At 42.3% G+C, this 18,182-nt stretch overlaps 1 protein-coding gene across 5 annotated transcripts in view; it reads right to left on the reverse strand.

Annotated features, from left to right (window-relative positions):
• Positions 1-18,182, reverse strand: part of LOC139368354 (tensin-2-like) — a 53,405-nt gene that overhangs the window by 20,358 nt on the left and 14,865 nt on the right. For all 5 annotated transcript variants that reach the window (XM_071107126.1, XM_071107125.1, XM_071107128.1 and 2 more), the window contains exons 4-7: positions 8,812-8,847; positions 8,498-8,539; positions 8,333-8,382; positions 7,690-7,873 (exon numbers count right to left, since the gene is read on the reverse strand). In XM_071107126.1, coding sequence (XP_070963227.1) covers positions 7,690-7,873; positions 8,333-8,382; positions 8,498-8,539; positions 8,812-8,847 — 312 coding nt within the window. The remainder of the gene's footprint in view (positions 1-7,689; positions 7,874-8,332; positions 8,383-8,497; positions 8,540-8,811; positions 8,848-18,182) is intronic.

Genomic DNA, 18,182 nt, shown 5'->3' on the forward strand with positions numbered 1-18,182 from the left:
ACACACAGGCTTTGCTCAAGGCTAGAAAACAGTAAAGGATCAAGACAGCTGCCTTGAGGTATACCACACTACCTGGTTTAGGTTAGAAAGGATTCCATTAAAGAAAACCCTCTGTGTTCTATAAGACAGGTTCAAGATATGGCAGAGGATGTAAAGCCATGACACATACGTATTTTCAACATCAGACTATGATTGATAATGTCAAAAGCTGCACTGAAGTCTAACAAAACAGCTCCCACAATCTTTTTATTATCAATTTCTTTCAACCAACCAATCATCAGTCATTTATGTCAGTGCTGTACATGTTGAGTGCCCTTCCCTATAAGCAGGCTGGAAGTCTGTTGTTAATTTGTTTACTGTGAAATAGCATTGTATCTGGTCAAACACCATTTTTTCCGAAAGTTCACAAAGAGTCGGTAGCAGGCTGATTGGTCAGCTGTTTGATTCAGTAAAGGGTGCTTTGCTATTCTTGGATAGTGGAATGACTTTTGCTTCCCTCCAGGCCTGAGGGCACACAATTTACTGTAGGCTTGGATTGAAGAGATTGCAAATAGGAGTGGAGATATAGTCCGCTACTATCCTCAGTAATTTTCCATGCTCGTCAGTACCAGGTGGTTTGTCATTATTGATAGACAGCAATAATTTTTTCACATTTTCCACACTCACTACAGAATTCAAAATGACATTGCTTGTCTTTCATTATTTGGTCAGTTATGATTGGATATGAATGTTCAGAGTTTTTTGTTGGCATGTCATGCTTAAGTGTTCTAATCTCGCCAATGAAAAAGTCATTAAAGTTGTTGGCAGTATCAGAGGGTTTTGTGATAAATGAGCCATCTGATTCAGTGGATGGAGATGAGTTTGCCTTTTTGCCCACTTGATTCAGCTGCCCTGCACTCCGGGTAGTCGAAGTGCTCCCATTTTGAACCATTCGATGTGTCTGAATGAACAAACTCCCCCTACCCAGCAGGCAAGGACAGCAAATCAAGAGCACCTACTGCTGGCCAATCAGATAGCTCAGATCACTGTGTCTGCAGCTTCCATGAGCCCATAGCAAAGTTGATAGTCAACTACCGTGTGAGATAAAACATTAAAAAAATTAAACCATGACAAGAGAGAGGCTGTCAATGAATAAAGCAAAGAACTGCTGTTTTCATGAGTGAGTTCATGTATCGATAGACTTGCGTCATTATTAAAACCTCTTGGTGTTAGGGGGCAGTATTTTCATTTTTGGAAAAAAACGTTCCCGTTTTAAATGGGATATTTTGTCAGGAAAATATGCTAGAATATGCATATAATTGACAGCTTTGGATAGAAAACACTCTAACGTTTCCAAAACTGTAAAGATATTGTCTGTGAGTATAACAGAACTGATATTGCAGGTGAAAGCCTGAGAAAAATCAAATCCGGAAGTGCCCCAGGTTTTGGAAGCGCTGCGTTCCAATGACTCCCTATTCAGCTGTGAATGTACCACCAACAAGCTTACGCTTTCTACGTATTCCCCAAGGTGTCTACGGCATTGTGACGTAGTTTTACGCATTTCTGTTGAAGAGTAGCCGTAGGCGGCCACATTGCGTAAGTGGTCACATGGTGGCTCCGAGAGAGATTCTCGAGTAAAATACAGAGGTAGCCATTACTCCAATAGGTCCTAGTGAAAAACGAATTGTCCCAACGGATATATTATCGAATAGATATTAGAAAAACACCTTGAGGATGGATTCTAAACAACGTTTGCCATGTTTCTGTCGATATTATGGAGCTAATTTGGAATATTTTTCGGCGTTGTGGTGACCGCAATTTCCGGGCGATTTCTCAGCCAAACGTGAAGAACAAACTGTGCTATTTCGCCTACAAAAATAATATTTTGGGAAAAAATGAACTTTGTCTGTCTACCTGGGAGTCTCGTGAGTGAAAACATCCGAAGTTCATCAAAGGTAAACAATTTAATTTGATTGCTTTTCTGATTTCCGTGACAAGGTTGCCTGCTGCTAGCGAGGCATAATGCTATGCTAGGCTATGATAAACTTACACAAATCCTTGTCTAGCGTTGGCTGTAAAGCATATTTTGAAAATCTGAGATGACAGGGTGATTAACAAAAGGCTAAGCTGTGTTCCAATATATTTCACTTGTGATTTTCATGAATAGGAATATTTTCTAGGAAGATTTATGTCCGTTGCATTAGGCTAATTAGTGTCAGATGATGACAACGGTCCCGTTCACGGGATGGGGTGTCACTACAGGTTAATGGCTTGTGTCTTTCTAATATCGAGGAGTATTTCACATTCTCTGGTCATACGAGTAACAACATGAATTGGTGCATGAGTCTCTCTCTCTCTCTAGGAGAATATGTGTGGATGTTAGACAAGGTCTCTGATGCTAAGAGATACATTTATTTTCTAGGTGACTTGAACATTGACTGGTTATCATCTAGTTGTCCTCTCAAGGGGAAGCTTCTTACTGTGACTAATGCCTGTAACATGAACCATGTTATCACTCAGCCAACTAGTGTATTCCAATAGTGTTGGATCTGTGACATCCTCTTGTATTGATCATATTTTTCACTAATGCTGCAGTACTTTGCTCCAAAGCAATATCAGTTCCCATTGGCTGTAGTGATCATAAGATTGTGGCAATAACAAGGAAAGCCAAAGTACCAAAGGCAGGGCCTAAAGTTATTCATAAGAAATCATACAAAATGTTTTCTCAGAACGTTTGTCAAAGATGTTGGTCTGATGTGTGTAAGGAGGTGAATCCAGATGCAGCACTTTGAGTTTTTGCACAATTATTCTTGCAAATTGTTGACAAACATTCACCTGTTAAGAAACTATCTGTGAAAACTGTTAAGAGCCCTGTGATAAATTACTCAAATGCAATGTAAATGTAAAAAGGAAAGTTGTTTAAATTTCAATTTATTTTCGAAAAGGTCCTAAATAATTTGGTATCAGGACTGTTGAAAAGTATTTTGAAAATACATTAGTTTAGTTTAGGCCAGTGAAATACAAATGACAAACACTAAAAAGTAACAGAAATACTGCCCATCTCTGTGTGTATTGAATATACAATATTGAAAGAGAAGAACTGCTGTTTTGAATTTGGTCAAGTTTGTGTGGAAGAGGTGGAAAAACAATTGCCATCCATCAGTAATGATAAGCCACCAGCTAAAATGACTATGTATGTTGATGATTGCACACTCTACACATCAGCATCTACAGCTAGTGAGCTCACTGAAACTCTTAGCAAGGAGTCACAGTCAGTGTCAGAATGGGTAATTAACAATAAACTGGTCTGAAATACAGTGCATTCGGGAAGTATTCAGTGCACTCATCAATCTAGATACAATACCCCATAATGACAAAGTGAAAACAGGTTTTTAGACATTTTATCAAATTTATTTTAAAAAACAAACAGAAAATACTTTATTTACATAAGCATTCAGACCCTTTGCTATGATACTCAAAACTGAGCTCATTTGCATCCTATTTGCATCCTATTTCCATTGATCATGCTTGAGATGTTTCTACAACTTTATTTACATCTGGTAAATTCAATTGATTGGACATGATTTGTAAAGGCACACATCTGTATATATGAGGTCCCACAGTTAAACAGTTCATGTCAGAGCAAAAAACCAAGCCATGAGGTTGAAGGAATTGTCCGTAAAGCTCAGAGACAGGATTTTGTCGAGGCACAGATCTGGGGAAGGGTACCAAAACATTTCTGCAGCATTGAAGGTCCCCAAGAACACAGTGGCCTCCATCATTCTTAAATGAAAGAAGTTTGGAACCACCAAGACTCTTCCTAGAGCTGGCCGCCCGGCCAAATTGAGCAATTGGGGGAGAAGGGCCACTCCTCAGTAAAAGACACATGACAGCCCATTTGCCAAAAGGCACCTGAAGGACTCTCAGACCATGAGAAATAAGATTCTCTGGTCTGATGAAACCAAGATTGAACCCTTTGTCCTGAATGCCAAGCGTCACATCTGGAGGAAACCTGACACTAATCCCTACGATAAAGCATGGTGGTGGCAGCATCATGTTATGGGGATGTTTTTCAGCGGCAGAGAATGGGAGACTAATCAGGATAGAGGGAAAGATGAACGGAGCAAAGTACAGAGAGCCTTGATGAAAACCTGCTCCAGAGTGCTATGGACCTCAGACTGGGGTAACGGTTCACCTTCCAACAGGACAACGACCCTAAGCACACAGCCAAGACAACGCAGAGGTGGCTTCGGGACAAGTCTCTGAATGTCCTTGAGTGTCCCAGCCAGAACCCAGACCGGGGGCAAACTACCTGCCCTCCAGGACACCTACACCACCCGATGTCACAGGAAGGCCATAAAGATCATCAAGGACAACAACCACCCGAGCCACTGCCTGTTCACCCCGCTTTCATCCAGAAGGCGAGGTCAGTACAGGTGCATCAAAGCTGGGACCGAGAGACTGAAAAACAGCTTCTATCTCAAGGCCATCAGACTGTTAAACAGCCACCACTAACATTGAGTGGCTGCTGCCAACACACTGACTCAACTCCAGCCACTTTAATAATGGGAATTGATGGGAAATTATGTAAAATATATCACTAGCCACTTTAAACAATGCTACCTAATATAATGTTACATACCCTACATTATTCATCTCATATGTATATGTATATACTGTACTCTATATCATCTACTGCATCTTTATGTAATACATGTATCACTAGCCACTTTAACTATGCCACTTTGTTTACATACTCATCTCATATGTATATACTGCACTCAATACCATCTACTGTATCTTGCCTATGCCGCTCTGTACCATCACTCATTCATATATCTTTGTGTACATATTCTTTATCCCCTTACACTTGTCTATAAGGTAGTAGTTTTGGAATTGTTAGCTAGATTACTTGTTGGTTATTACTGCATTGTCGGAACTAGAAGCACAAGCATTTCGCTACACTCGCATTAACATCTGCTAACCATGTGTATGTGACAAATAAAATTTGATTTGATTTGACTTGAACCCGATCGAACATCTCTGGAGAGACCTGAAAATAGCTGTGCAGCGACGCTCCCCTATAACTTGAAAGAGCTTGAGAGGATCTGCAGAGAAGAATGGGAGAAACTCTCCAAATACAGGTTTGCCAAGCATGTAGCGTCATACCCAAGAAGACTCAAGTCTGTAATCGCAGCCAAAGGTGCTTCAATAAAATACTGAGTATAGGGTCTGAATACTTATGTAAATATTTTTCTACGTTTTTTTAAGTTTCTGTTATATATACAGTTGAAGTCGGAAGTTTACATACACCTTAGCCAAATACATTTAAACTCTGTTTTTCACAATTCCTGACATTTAATCCTAGTAAGAATTCCATGTCTAAGGTCAGTTAGGATCACCACAGTTAGGATCACCACTTTATTTTAAGAATGTGAAATGTCAGAATAATAGTAGAGAGAATTTTATTTCAGTTTTTATTTCTTTCTTCACATTCCCAGTGGGTCAGAAGTTTACATACACTCAATTCGTATTTGGTAGCATTGCCTTTAAATTGTTTAACTTGGGTCAAACATTTCAGGTAGCCTTCCACAAGCGTCCCACAATAAGTTGGGTGAATTTTGGTCCATTCCTCTTGACAGAGCTGGTGTAACTGAGTCAGGTTTGTAGGCCCTCTTGCTCGCACACACTTTTTCAGTTCTGCCAACACATTTTCTATAGGATTGAAGTCAAGGCTTGTGATGACCACTCCAATACCTTGATTTTGTTGTCCTTAAGCCATTTTGCTACAACTTTGGAAGTATGCTTGGGGTCATTGTCCATTCGGAAGACCCAATTGCGACCAAGCTTGAACCTCCTGACGGATGTCTTGAGATGTTGCTTCAATATAGCCACATCATTTTCTTTCCTCATGATGCCATCTATTTTGTGAAGTGTACCAGTCCCTCCTGCAGCAAAGCAACCACACAGCATGATGCTGCCACCCCCGTGCTTCACGGTTGGGATGATGTTCTTCAACTTGCAAGCCTCCCACTTTTTCTTCCAAACATAACAATGGTCATTATGGCCAAACAGTTCTATTTATGTTTCATCAGACCAGAGGACATTTCTTCAAAAAGTACAATCTTTGTCCCCATGTGCAGTTGCAAACCATAGTCTGGCTTTTGTATGGCGGTTTTGGAGCAGTGGCTTCTTCCCTTTTCAGGTTATGTCAATATAGGTCCAGCAGCTTCACAAGGTGCTTTGTTGTTGTTCTGGGATTGATTTGCACTTTTCGCACCAAAGTACGTCCATCTCTAGTTGACAGAATGCGTCTCCTTCCTGAGCGGTAAGACAGCTGCGTGGTCCCATGGTGTTTATACTTGCGTACTATTGTTTGTACAGATGAATGTAGTACCTTCAGGCCTTTGGAAATTGCTCCCAAGGATGAACCAGACTTATGGAGGTCTACAATTTTTTCTGAGGTCTTGGCTGATTTCTTTTGATTTTCCCATGATGTCAAGCAAAGAGGCACTGAGTTTGAAGGTAGGCCTTGAAATACATCCACAGGTACACCTCCAATTGACTAAAATTATGTCAATTAGCCTATCAGAAGCTTCTAAAGCCATAATTTTCAGGAATTGTCCAAGCTGTTTAAAGGCACAGTCAACTTAGTGTATGTAAACTTCTGACCCCCTGGATTTGTGATACAGTGAAATAATCTGTCTGTAAACCATTGTTGGAAAAATGACTTGTGTCATGCACAAAGTAGATGTCCTCACCGACTTGCCAGAACTATAGTTTGTTAACAAGACATTTGTGGAGTGGTTGAAAAACAAGTTTTAATGACTCCACAACCTAAGTGTATGTTAACTTCCGACTTTACATTTGCAAAAATGTCTAAAAACCTGTTTTTGCTTTGCCATTATGGGGTATTGTGTGTAGATTGATGAGTGAAAAAAAATAGATTTGAATCCATTTTAGAATAAGGCTGTAAAGTAACAAAATGTGGAAAAAGTCAAGGGGTCTGAATACTTTCCGAATGCCCTGTATTAACATTCTGATTATATATAATTTTTAAATGGTCTGAGAAGAACAACAATAGCAGGGCAATTCAATAATAACCAATATGCAGTGATAATGTATTGAGCCTACTGCACAAACCTCATTGCTACAGTACTGTTTTTAGTAGGTTAATGTTGCATAGGCTTACAGATTTTTAAGTCATGTTAAAAAAAAAAAAAAAATCTGCCTCCATTTTGATTCAGAAAGTGATCTCCGCTCAGAAAAGGTTTGACCACTTTTTTTACAGGAATATGATTCTGAATACATAAAGGACACCTCCCCCATTGGCATTCCTATCTCTTTTATAGATGTATTTTATAGATGTATTTCTACCACTGTATCATCAAAGGAATTATCTAAGTGAGTTTCTGAGATAGCCAGTATATGAATGTTATCTGATGTTAGTAAGTTATCGATTTCATGAACCTTGTTTCTCAGGCTACATATGTTCATGGGCTATTTTTAACCTTTTCTGGGTTGCTTTTTTGGGTGGCTATGAAAGCACATATGAAAGCATCACTGAGTGTATGGCTACATTCCAAAATCCATACCAGCCTACCACTTATAATACATGCCCAACACAATCCTTAATTTGGAGTGGTATGATAGTAGAGTAGATATTTGAACCCAGCCCATGTCGACAGCGGCAGGATATAATGTACTCACCAGGAACTTGTCCTGGTGCTTGGACCTGAGCATGGCAGTCACCTCCTTGAGGTTGAGACGGTAGCGCTGCTCGTCCAGCAGAGGGGGGAAGAACACGGAGATGATCCTCTCAGTGATGTAGGTCAGGTCAAAGTCATAGTGGCCCTCCATGACTCTTTCCATCACACGGTCCACACTGAAACTCCTGACCAGAGGGAAAACGCAAGGGGTTATGAGGTGGTCTACAAATGGATGTTGTGTTACTCCATTGAGCTCCAAAACAGAAACACTGAAACCTTTAATTTGCAGCCTCCCTTACATTACTCAGCGTTTCCCAAACTAGGGGTCACGACCCCATGTGGTGTTGCCTGATTTGAAAATGGGGTCGAGAGAAAAACAGGAGGAAGTGTAGTTGGATAATGAGAGGAGGTGTAGAATGACAAATAAAAAGAGGGAATGAAGGAGGAGTGATACAAAGAGAGAGACTGGGAAAGAGAAGAAGAGAATGAAGAGGAGGAGACAGGAGGAGTCAGTGTGAAATCCTCCTCTTAATCATCCAGTACCTCCTCCTTTTCATCATCCTCCTCTTCCTTCTTCTCCTCCTCCTCCGGAGAGAGACATGTTAAATAATCAATTTAATTAGGTTATCACAGAGCTGTGTTACCTGGGGAGGGTGGTCCTCTGTTTGGTGTAAGTCAGAGACTTTGTGGAACCCTGGAGACAGAGAGAAATTAAATTAGAACCATTTCTCACACTCATGAGAAGAACAGCATGAACATTCACTTGTGGAGGGGAAGTGAGAAAAATGTGTCTGGAAAAGTCTTCTCACCAGGTGTTGGACGTGTCGGGATGGAGCTGTCCCTCTGCGCTGCTGTAGGCAACAAGGGGAGATATATGGTGATTCAACAAACAGGCTTCCTTCCTGAAGGCCCACCTATACTACTTATTGTAGCAACCTGACTTCTAGACAACACTCTCATCCAAGAACAAACCAAGCCCACTCTACTAGCCAAGGAAAAGAGGGGCATCTGCCATTTTCCAACAGCAATGCAGATTTATGGATGGCTACAGCTTGTTGTTTATATCATAAAGTGAAGGAATGAAGGACTATTTAAAGAGTGAGAGACAGAGGGGTCAACTTACCAGATCAGATGGAGCTGGGATGCATGCTGTGGTCACCTGAAACACAACAACAGACCATTTTTCCAACGAGAAACATGATCGAACCAAAACATACAGTCAAAACATACAGTCAAAACATACAGTCAAAACATACAGTCAAAACATACACATTACACGTTCCGAGGCTTTCCGCTGTCTGTTTTATTTCTTCTCGTATTTTTCTCCAGGAAAGAGGGAAGGGAGTGGTGAGGCTGGCGAGGCCGTGGAAGATGGGCCAGAGGAAATGCTCCCTCAGACAGACGGAGAGATAAAGAAAGAGAGAAAAACACATCCAAGCCAGATACGAGAGCCCTGTCATCCCATGTAGACATGATTACAGTAGAAATACCAGGACAAGGGAAGTATGGTATGCAAGTCCCAACATTCTCTGGGGGCGCTTGGTGGGACGGTCTGAGAAAAACCAGAGGTTGCATAATTTATCTTGCTAACCCACTCCATTTTGGTGTCACTCACACAATGGCACAGTTGGTAGCCAGGGAGCATGTGCACATAATCATGTTGGTCATGTTCACACTGATTCATAAAAACACAAAGCACTACAAAGTACAACTAATATGCTGGTGAAAAGCATTTATTAGAAACATTTGCTTTGACAACACTACAGCCTTTGCTGTCTCGTACGCACTCAGGCACGCATGCACACACACACACACACACACACACACACAATGTAATTTCCCATGTGCAATGGTCTGTAGATCGTGAACCCAGACCTATGTTCCGGAGCAAGTGGAAGGAAGCACTGGTAGATTTTTAGGTAGGGTTGAGGACCACAGTCATGCTTACGTAAAGGCCAAGCACACTGCGGGCCAGAGTATGTCCTAGCATTTCCACTCCCCAACCCTGTTACGCCTGTTTGTTTGGACACAGGAAAGGGCAAAGGCTTGTATATCTCATTGTGTACAGAGGGAAGTTACAGACCCCTTGGGTGGGAGTATGTTTGTGTTTGAGTGTGTGTGAGCCAGATATAGCTAGTGTGCTTGTGTGCATTTCTAAGAAAATGTGTGGGCCTCAAACCTCTCCTCCTCATACAGTAGGTGGCTATAGGCAAAGCAGGGTGGTGTCAACAGACAATGTGCTGTAATGAGACACATGACTACATCACAGAGCTTGTTTCTGATTGATTACAATAACGTTCATGGAACCACCACTGCTTTATTCTGCCAAGCAGTGGAACAATTCGTCCCCATGACGGATAATACTTCTGTTCTTTAAGAATCATAGCAGATCTTATCTTCTGTCCTGACTGCCAGTTGGGCTTGTGAAACTGCGACCACATAACTATGAAAACAATAACAAGAACCATGTTAAAAGGATGCATTGGGGTACTGCTGCTAACACAAGAACAACATGGCATTGCATTGTTTGCTGTTTGGGGTTTTAGGCTGGGTTTCTGTATAGCACTTTGTGACATCTGCTGATGTAAAAAAAAGGGCTTTATAAATACATTTGATTGATTGATTGATGGCCAGAAGGTGAACCAGACAGCACACTGTCCACTCTCTTTCTGTCCAACTGTCCCTCTCCTCTGCCTCTAATCAATTCTCTCCGGCCACATCCTCCCTTTCCCTCGTTCTCTTCCAAACTGACTCTCTCCCTCTCTCTAACATTTTCTTTCTCCAATAATCCCTCTATCTCCTCTCTTTTCCCCTCTCACTCCCTGTCAAACTTTCCCTCTCTCCAGCAGCATTCACCCTCTCTCTCTCTCTCCCGGCCTGCTGTCCTCCCCTCTCAGAGCGAGCGATGGGGCCTGCAGCAGGGGAGCATTACGCCAGAACAAACACACCAGATTCCATCTCCTGGGCCAACACTTACGCACGCGCTTCCTGCAAGTGCTCTCCCCCTCCCCTCTCCCTCACTCCCGCTCTCCCTCCATGTACCTCTCCCACTATATCACTCTCCAAACAGGCCCAGCTGGTAAGGCTCATGATGCTAACCCCTCTCTGCCTCTTCTAGATGGGCCACTGGTTCAACCAATGTCCTTGATCCATTAAAGCCAGGGACCATGGCTAATGCACTCACTGTGAATGCATCTCTTCAGTGCTATGCAAGACTAGCTATGGGAGAGAGGACTGATGATGAGGTAGCCTTACTGGTATGTTATACGTATGAGTAAGTGAGTGTGTGGGTATAGGGGAAATCCTAGGGTGCATAAGAGAACAAAGGGGTCTGCTTCATGTCCACTGACACCGAAAGATGTTTTTGTAAGTGGAGTACAGGGTAAATAGACTGGATAACAGGGGAGGTGACAGGGAGGAGTAATGGGGATACGGACATCATGTAAACAATATCATTAGTGAGCAGAACTGGGGCTAATTGGACTTCATCAACTTTGATTCTGCCCCACCCCAATGATAATTCATTCAGCCTTTCTCTGTCCGATTCATGTTTTGTTCAAGAGTTGAGTCTCTCATCAGTCTCTTTTATTCCATCAAGCCTATCACTAAACAGAATTCAAAAACAGTTTTTGAAAACTGAAAATGAGCATGCTAAGGCTCATGGAAACTTCACTGGATTTGTACACTTTGTATCCGCCATAACTCTGTGGTAACCCTGTTCCACATTGAGTCACAAAACCTCATGACATATCAAAACAGACTGCGGTCTAATAGAGTGGTGATTGAAACCCACATGGCAGGAATTTCACAACAATATTCTGGTTGTCTAATCACCAGCCCCAACCATCTGGTTCTTCTCAGCTTTCAATTAGCATAGGAGAAAATCACACACAGAAATGGCATTTCTATGACTTCACTGACATGGTATGCACAAAGAGTGTACAAAGCATTAGGAACACCTCAGAAAAGCCTCAATTCATCGGGAATGACGTCGAAAGCGTTCCACTGGGATGCTCCCCCATGTTGACTCCAATGTTTCCCACAGTTGTGTCAAGTTGGTTGGCTGTTGCGTGTGAAAAACAGCAGTGTTGCAGCTCCTGTCACACTCACTGGCATCTACTACCATACCCCGTTCAAAGGGAGTTACATTTTTTTGTCTTGCCCATTCCGTTTCTGAATGGCAAACATACACAATCCATGTCTCAATTGTCTCAAAGCATAAAAATCCTCCTTAACCTGTCTCCTTCCCTTCATCTAAACTGATTGAAGTGGATTTAACAAGTGGCATCAATAAGGGATCATACCTTTCACCTGGATTCACCTGTCTAGTCTATGTCATGGAAAGAGCACACTCAGTGTATTTGTCCTTTGTCTTACTGTATGTAACCAATTGTTGTCTTGACATAGCATTTGTCCAAGACAATTATATTTGATGCTTATTAGCCAATTGCTTCCCCTGTGGGACAGCCAATCAGAGGGCAGTGATGAAAGGGAAGCCAATCAGAATTGAAAGCTGATGCCAGATGGCATTGTGCTTTCATCACAAAGGGTATTTTCAGAGGGCTGGTGATGTCATAGTGCCCAACAGGCATGAGGCTGGTTAGTGTCCCTCAGGCAGCTGTCCATTCTCATAGACCCTCCTGATATAGAAGATAGTGGGGTGTGACTAAGGTCAAAGGTTCAAGTCCCAGTGGAGGTACCTGACTGTATATCTCTGAGCTAGGTTTCATTATTCAAACACCCCATCCCCAACCCCCATTCAATCATTTTTACTACGCTGGTATGAGGAGTCTGAAGCAGACCTAATGCCCCTTAATCATTGCAAGGTGTGCTGTCTCTGAGAGTCCCTGAAAGTGAATCATGCGAGAAAACCAGCTAACGTTGGGGGCCTCGAAAGCCAGGACTGGGATACACTGCTGTAGGGAATGATCTCTTTATCCATCTGGGTTAAACTCTGTCCATTATATTTGTCTCCCTCTCTATCTTTCTTCCCGTCTCTCTCTTTCCCTAATTCCTTCCCTTCCGCGCTCTCTTACTTCGTCTCTTTCTCCCTCTCTTTACTTTTTCCTTCATTTCCCCCCTATTTTCTCATCTCTCTTTCTCTTCATCTCTCTGTATCTCCCTCTCCCTATCACTCTCTCTCTCTCTCTCTCTCTCTCTCTCGCTCGCTCCATCTCTCTCACCAAACAGCTGAGGGTGGGTACAGAACAGAACAGAACAGATAGGACAGAGGTCACATGTGTCCCTTTGGTATCTGTAATTACTGTGTGGGACTCCCAGTCATAGAGCCAGAGTCAACAGTGACCACAACAACCCCCCTCCTCTCCTCCTCCCCCCCGCCTCCTCCAAGTGCAAGAAGTATTCAAAGAGCAATGCTGGGCAAAAATAAACAGTGGTAAATAAACAGATTCGAAAAAATCAGCAAGGCAAGATTGTGAGAGATCAACACTGGAAAAATCCCCTGTGAACCAACCAACATGAGCCATTTTTATATCGTGTCTCAATGGTTTCCTCTTCCTCCCTGTTCTCTCAGTTTTTTTTTAAATGGGTTCGTCCTGACCATTCTAGCTAGAGCTAGTCTCTTTGCTGTCCCACTAATATTGCTGAAATCTGAACAGATACATTCCTCAGATGGCGATGTCTCTTTCTCTTTCTCTAGTTCTAAGAGAAATGTTTTGTTGTAAGGAGTCATTGCCCCATGTACACAGCAACAAACTGTGTACAAATCAATGCATGTATGTATCTACAAATGGCAATAACCTGGATGTAATGACTACTGAATATGACACCAGACACATTACCATGGTCTGCCCTGTAGTGGAGAAAGTGGAAAGACATTCTTGGGATGATAGGGAGACTTTGCAGCCTTCAGCGTTGTGCAGTCAGAATAGAGCAAAACAGTGGCCAATTAGCCTGGCTTATTTCCCCTCTACCAAAGGTCATCTGGCAGAGTCCCAGACCTGTTAAGCCAACTGTCACGCTTATGGTTTTAACGCTGATCAGCATCACACTGACTCACTCACTAGTCTGCCCACATTCACAACAAGCCACGCTATCTACCCCGGCAATTACCATGACTCTGTGACGGGGTGGCGACTCAGAGTCCCTAACGATGATGATGAGACACATTCATTCTATTTCTATTCTACACTTCCTGTAGTACATTTCTATATAAACTAATTAAGAGATAAATATATAACAACTGGATTTTAATAAGATTATTTACCAGTGACACATCCCTAGTAATGATTACCAGGAAGATTTTTTCCGTTATTATGAGCTCGGGTCTGACAGGAAATAGAAGATGAGCAGAGAGGATGCTGGGTCAGCTCTGTGTTGTTGACAGGGTTAGAAAAACAGTAGAGGTTAACCGGATCTACAGGCCTTCCTCTTACAGTTGTCTGCTGTTCCTCCACCACTTCCTATCTACACTACTGTGCCCCACCCCACACACACACACCTTCAACTGATTTCCCGTAAATTACAACCAATATCCGGCTGGGCGGGGGTTGCTATTCCTCCCGAAATAGCGGAAATGTCTCTTCCTGCCTTATTGGGTAGCACATCATGGGCAACATTCCCTGACCCTTAATCCTGGACCCCTCCCCTAACCCTGGTCCCCCTTCGCTCCCTGTGGACCACATGTTCCATCCAGCTCACAGATAAGGAGGAACTGTTCTCTCTACAGAGAACAAGCAGAAATTAAACACTGTTTTGGCATATTGATGTATTTTTGACGTGGGATCGCTCATGAAAGACAAGAGATGAGCCAGCTGTAGGTTGTTGACGTCGTGGTTGGATGACTAACCGCAACTCCACAAGACAAGTACAAGAGTAGAAGCCATAGGGAGAAGCACACAGACGATTATTTTTTCTAGTCCCCCTCTTTTCCAGGAAATGCTTTATTCTGGGAAGAGGAGACCAGGGGTTTTTCCCAAGGGAGCATTGACAGTAACTTACGGGACAGTTTGTCACCAGGCTCATGGCAACACTTGTCTGTAAAAGGTTGTAAATTCAGTCATAATGAGAGCACAATGGTTCACAGATGGCTAGTGAATTAGGATGTCTCCAGATGCATGGTAGAAACTACGTGACATAAACTCTTAAATGAGGAACTGAGTTGTTACATACAGTACCCTACTCAGACATTTAGGGTTAACGTGAAGATCAGCCAAAGGTCTTGTTCAGAGGTGGAAGTAACAAATTACAAATACTCTTGTTACTGTAATTGAGTTGCTTTTCCAAGTAGTTACTTTTTTTTGTATTTTTCAAAGTCAGTAACTGTACTTTTACTTACACTGTAAATATGTTTTGAAGTATTGTACTCTGCTACCTTTTTAAAACCATCTGTTACAGAGCACAATTTTGTAGGCTATACATAACAGTAGATCACAATGGCACGGAAAGTTTGCGGAGCCATAAAACTGCTCATGTTGTTGTGACCAATCAAGTGACCAATCAAATCAAATTTCACACATCACGCCAAAACAGGCCAATCAAATCAAATCAAACATTATTTGTCACATGTGTCGAATACAACAAGTGTAGACCTTACCGTGAAATGCTTACTTTACAAGCCCTTAACCAACAGTGCAGTTCAAGAAAGAGTTAAGAAAATATTTACCAAAAAACGAATGAAAAAAATTAATAAAAAGTAACACAATAGAATAACAATAACGAGGCTATATACAAGGGGTACCGGTACCGAGTCAATGTGTTGGGGTACAGGTTAGTCGAGGTAATTTGTACATGGAGGTAGGGGTGAAGTGACTATGCATAGATAATAAACAGCGAGTAACAGCAGTGTACAAAACAAATGGAGGGGGGGGGGGGTGTTAATGTAAACAGTCCGATGGCCATTTGATTAATTGTTCAGGAGTCTTATGACTTGGAGGTAGAAGCTGTTAAGGAGCCTTTTGGTCCTAGACTTGGTGCACCGGTACCGCTTGCCGTGCAATAGCAAAAAAAAACTATCTTTGACCTGGGTGACTGGAGTCTCTTACAATTTTCTGGGCCTTCCTCTGACAACGCCTGGTATATAGATCCTGGATGGCAGGAACTTTGGCCCCAGTGATGTACTGGGCCGTACGCACTACCCTCTGTAGAGCCTTACAGTCAGATGCTGAGCAGTTGCCATACCAGGCGGTGATGCTACCGGTCAAGATGCTCTCGATGGTGCAGCTGTAGAACTTTTTGAGGATCTGGGGACCCATGCCAAATCAAGCTGATTTGATTTTTTTTTTTATCAAAGAGGTGTGTGTGAAAAAACAATGGAGACAGAGGAGACTGAGGAGATGAGACAATCCAGACACAGACAGACCCAGTGTTAAAGGCGAGGAGGAAAATCCCTGGCCTAAACTCAGTGACCAGTTCTCCTTTAAGCACAGGAGAGGCGAGAGTTTAATCATGCAATGCAAGCTTTGCTTACCCAGGATGATGGAGGTGGCTGCTAATTTAGTTAGCTACATGGCTAACCACATGGCTAACCACCATCCAATGATGATAGCCGTTATTGTGCCTAGCACGTCATTGTCACTACGTGTGGTGGTGGCTGTGCCCAGTGGGACCTAGGAATTTTAGATACAGTGGGGAGAACAAGTATTTGATACACTGCCGATTTTGCAGGTTTTCCTACTTACAAAGCATGTAGAGGTCTGTAATGTTTTATCATAGGTACACTTCAATGGTGAGAGACGGAATCTAAAACAAAAATCCAGAAAATCACATTGTATGATTTTTAAGTAATTTGCATTTTATTGCATGACGTAAGTATTTGATCACCTACCAACCAGTAAGAATTCCAGCTCTCACAGACCTGTTAGTTTTTCTTTAAGAAGCCCACCTGTTCTCCACTCATTACCTGTATTAAATGCACCTGTTTGAACTCGTTACCTGTATAAAAGACACCTGTCCACACACTCAATCAAACAGACTCCAACCTCTCCACAATGGCCAAGACTAGAGAGCTGTGTAAGGACATCAGGGATAAAATTCTAGACCTGCACAAGGCTGGGATGGGCTACAGGACAATAGGCATACGACTTGGTGAGAAGGCAACAACTGTTGGCACAATTATTAGAAAATGGAAGAAGCTCAAAATGACGGTCAATCACCCTCGGTCTGGGGCTCCATGCAAGATCTCACCTCGTGGGGCATCAATGATCATGAGGAAGGTGAGGGATCAGCCCAGAACTACACGGCATGACCTGGTCAATGACCTGAAGAGAGCTGGGACCACAGTCTCAAAGAAAACCATTAGTAACACACTACGCCGTCATGGATTAAAATCCTGCAGCGCACAATAGAAAATCTTTGGAGGGAGCTGAAAGTCCGTATTGCCCAGCGACAGCCCCAAAACCTGAAGGACCTGGAGAAGGTCTGTATGGAGGAGTGGGCCAAAATCCCTGCTGCAGCGTGTGCAAACATGGTCAAGAACTACAGGAAACGTATGATCTCTGTAATTGCAAACAAAGGTTTCTGTACCAAATATTAAGTTATGTTTTTCTGATGTATCAAATACTTATGTCATACAATAAAATGCAAATTAATGACTTAAAAATCATACAATGTGATTTTCTGTATTTTTGTTTTAGATTCCGTCTCTCACAGTTGAAGTGTACCTATGATAAAAAATTACAGACCTCTACATGCTTTGTAAGTAGGAAAACCTGCAAAATCGGCAGTGTATCAAATACTTGTTCTCCCCACTGTATGTACTTTCTCTGTGTAAATTTGGATAACATAAAAGCCAGACTCTGTAGCTAAGTCTCATAGAATGGGTCAAATTGCATTCTTCTTTTAGCTAGCTACTTACTGTACACTACCAAGAAAATGGTAAAAAAAAACGTAGTTGTGAGGCTTAATATACTGAACAAAAATATAAACGCAACATGCAACAATTTCAAAGATTTTACTGAGTTACAGTTCATATAAGGAAATCAGTCAAATTAAATAAATAAATTAGGTCCTAATCTATGGATTTCACATGACTGAGAAAACAGATATGCATCTGTTGGTCACAGATACCTTAAAAAAAGGTAGGGGAGTGGATCAGAAAACCGGTCAGTATCTGGTGTGACCACCATTTGCCTCATGCAGCACAACACATCTCCTTCGTATAGAGTTGTTGACTGGGTCCTGTGGACACCTGTTGTCCCACTCCTCTTCAATGGCTGTGCGAAGTTGCTGGATATTGGCGGGAACTGGAACACACTGTTGTACACCTCAATCCAGAACATGCCCAATGGGTGACATGTCTGCTGAGTATGCAGGCCATGGAAGAACTGGGACATTCCAGGAATGTCCAGTACAGATGCTTGAGACATGGGGCCATGCATTATCATGCTAAAACATGAGGTGATGGCGGTGGATAAATGGCACGACAATGGGCCTCAGGATCTCGTCACTGTATCTCTGTGCATTCAAATTGCCATCGATAAAATGCAATTGTGTTCGTTGTCCGTAGCTTATTCCTGCCCATACCATAACCCCACC

The sequence above is a fragment of the Oncorhynchus clarkii genome, chromosome 16, assembly GCF_045791955.1.
Source record: "Oncorhynchus clarkii lewisi isolate Uvic-CL-2024 chromosome 16, UVic_Ocla_1.0, whole genome shotgun sequence".
Lineage (NCBI taxonomy): Eukaryota > Metazoa > Chordata > Actinopteri > Salmoniformes > Salmonidae > Oncorhynchus > Oncorhynchus clarkii.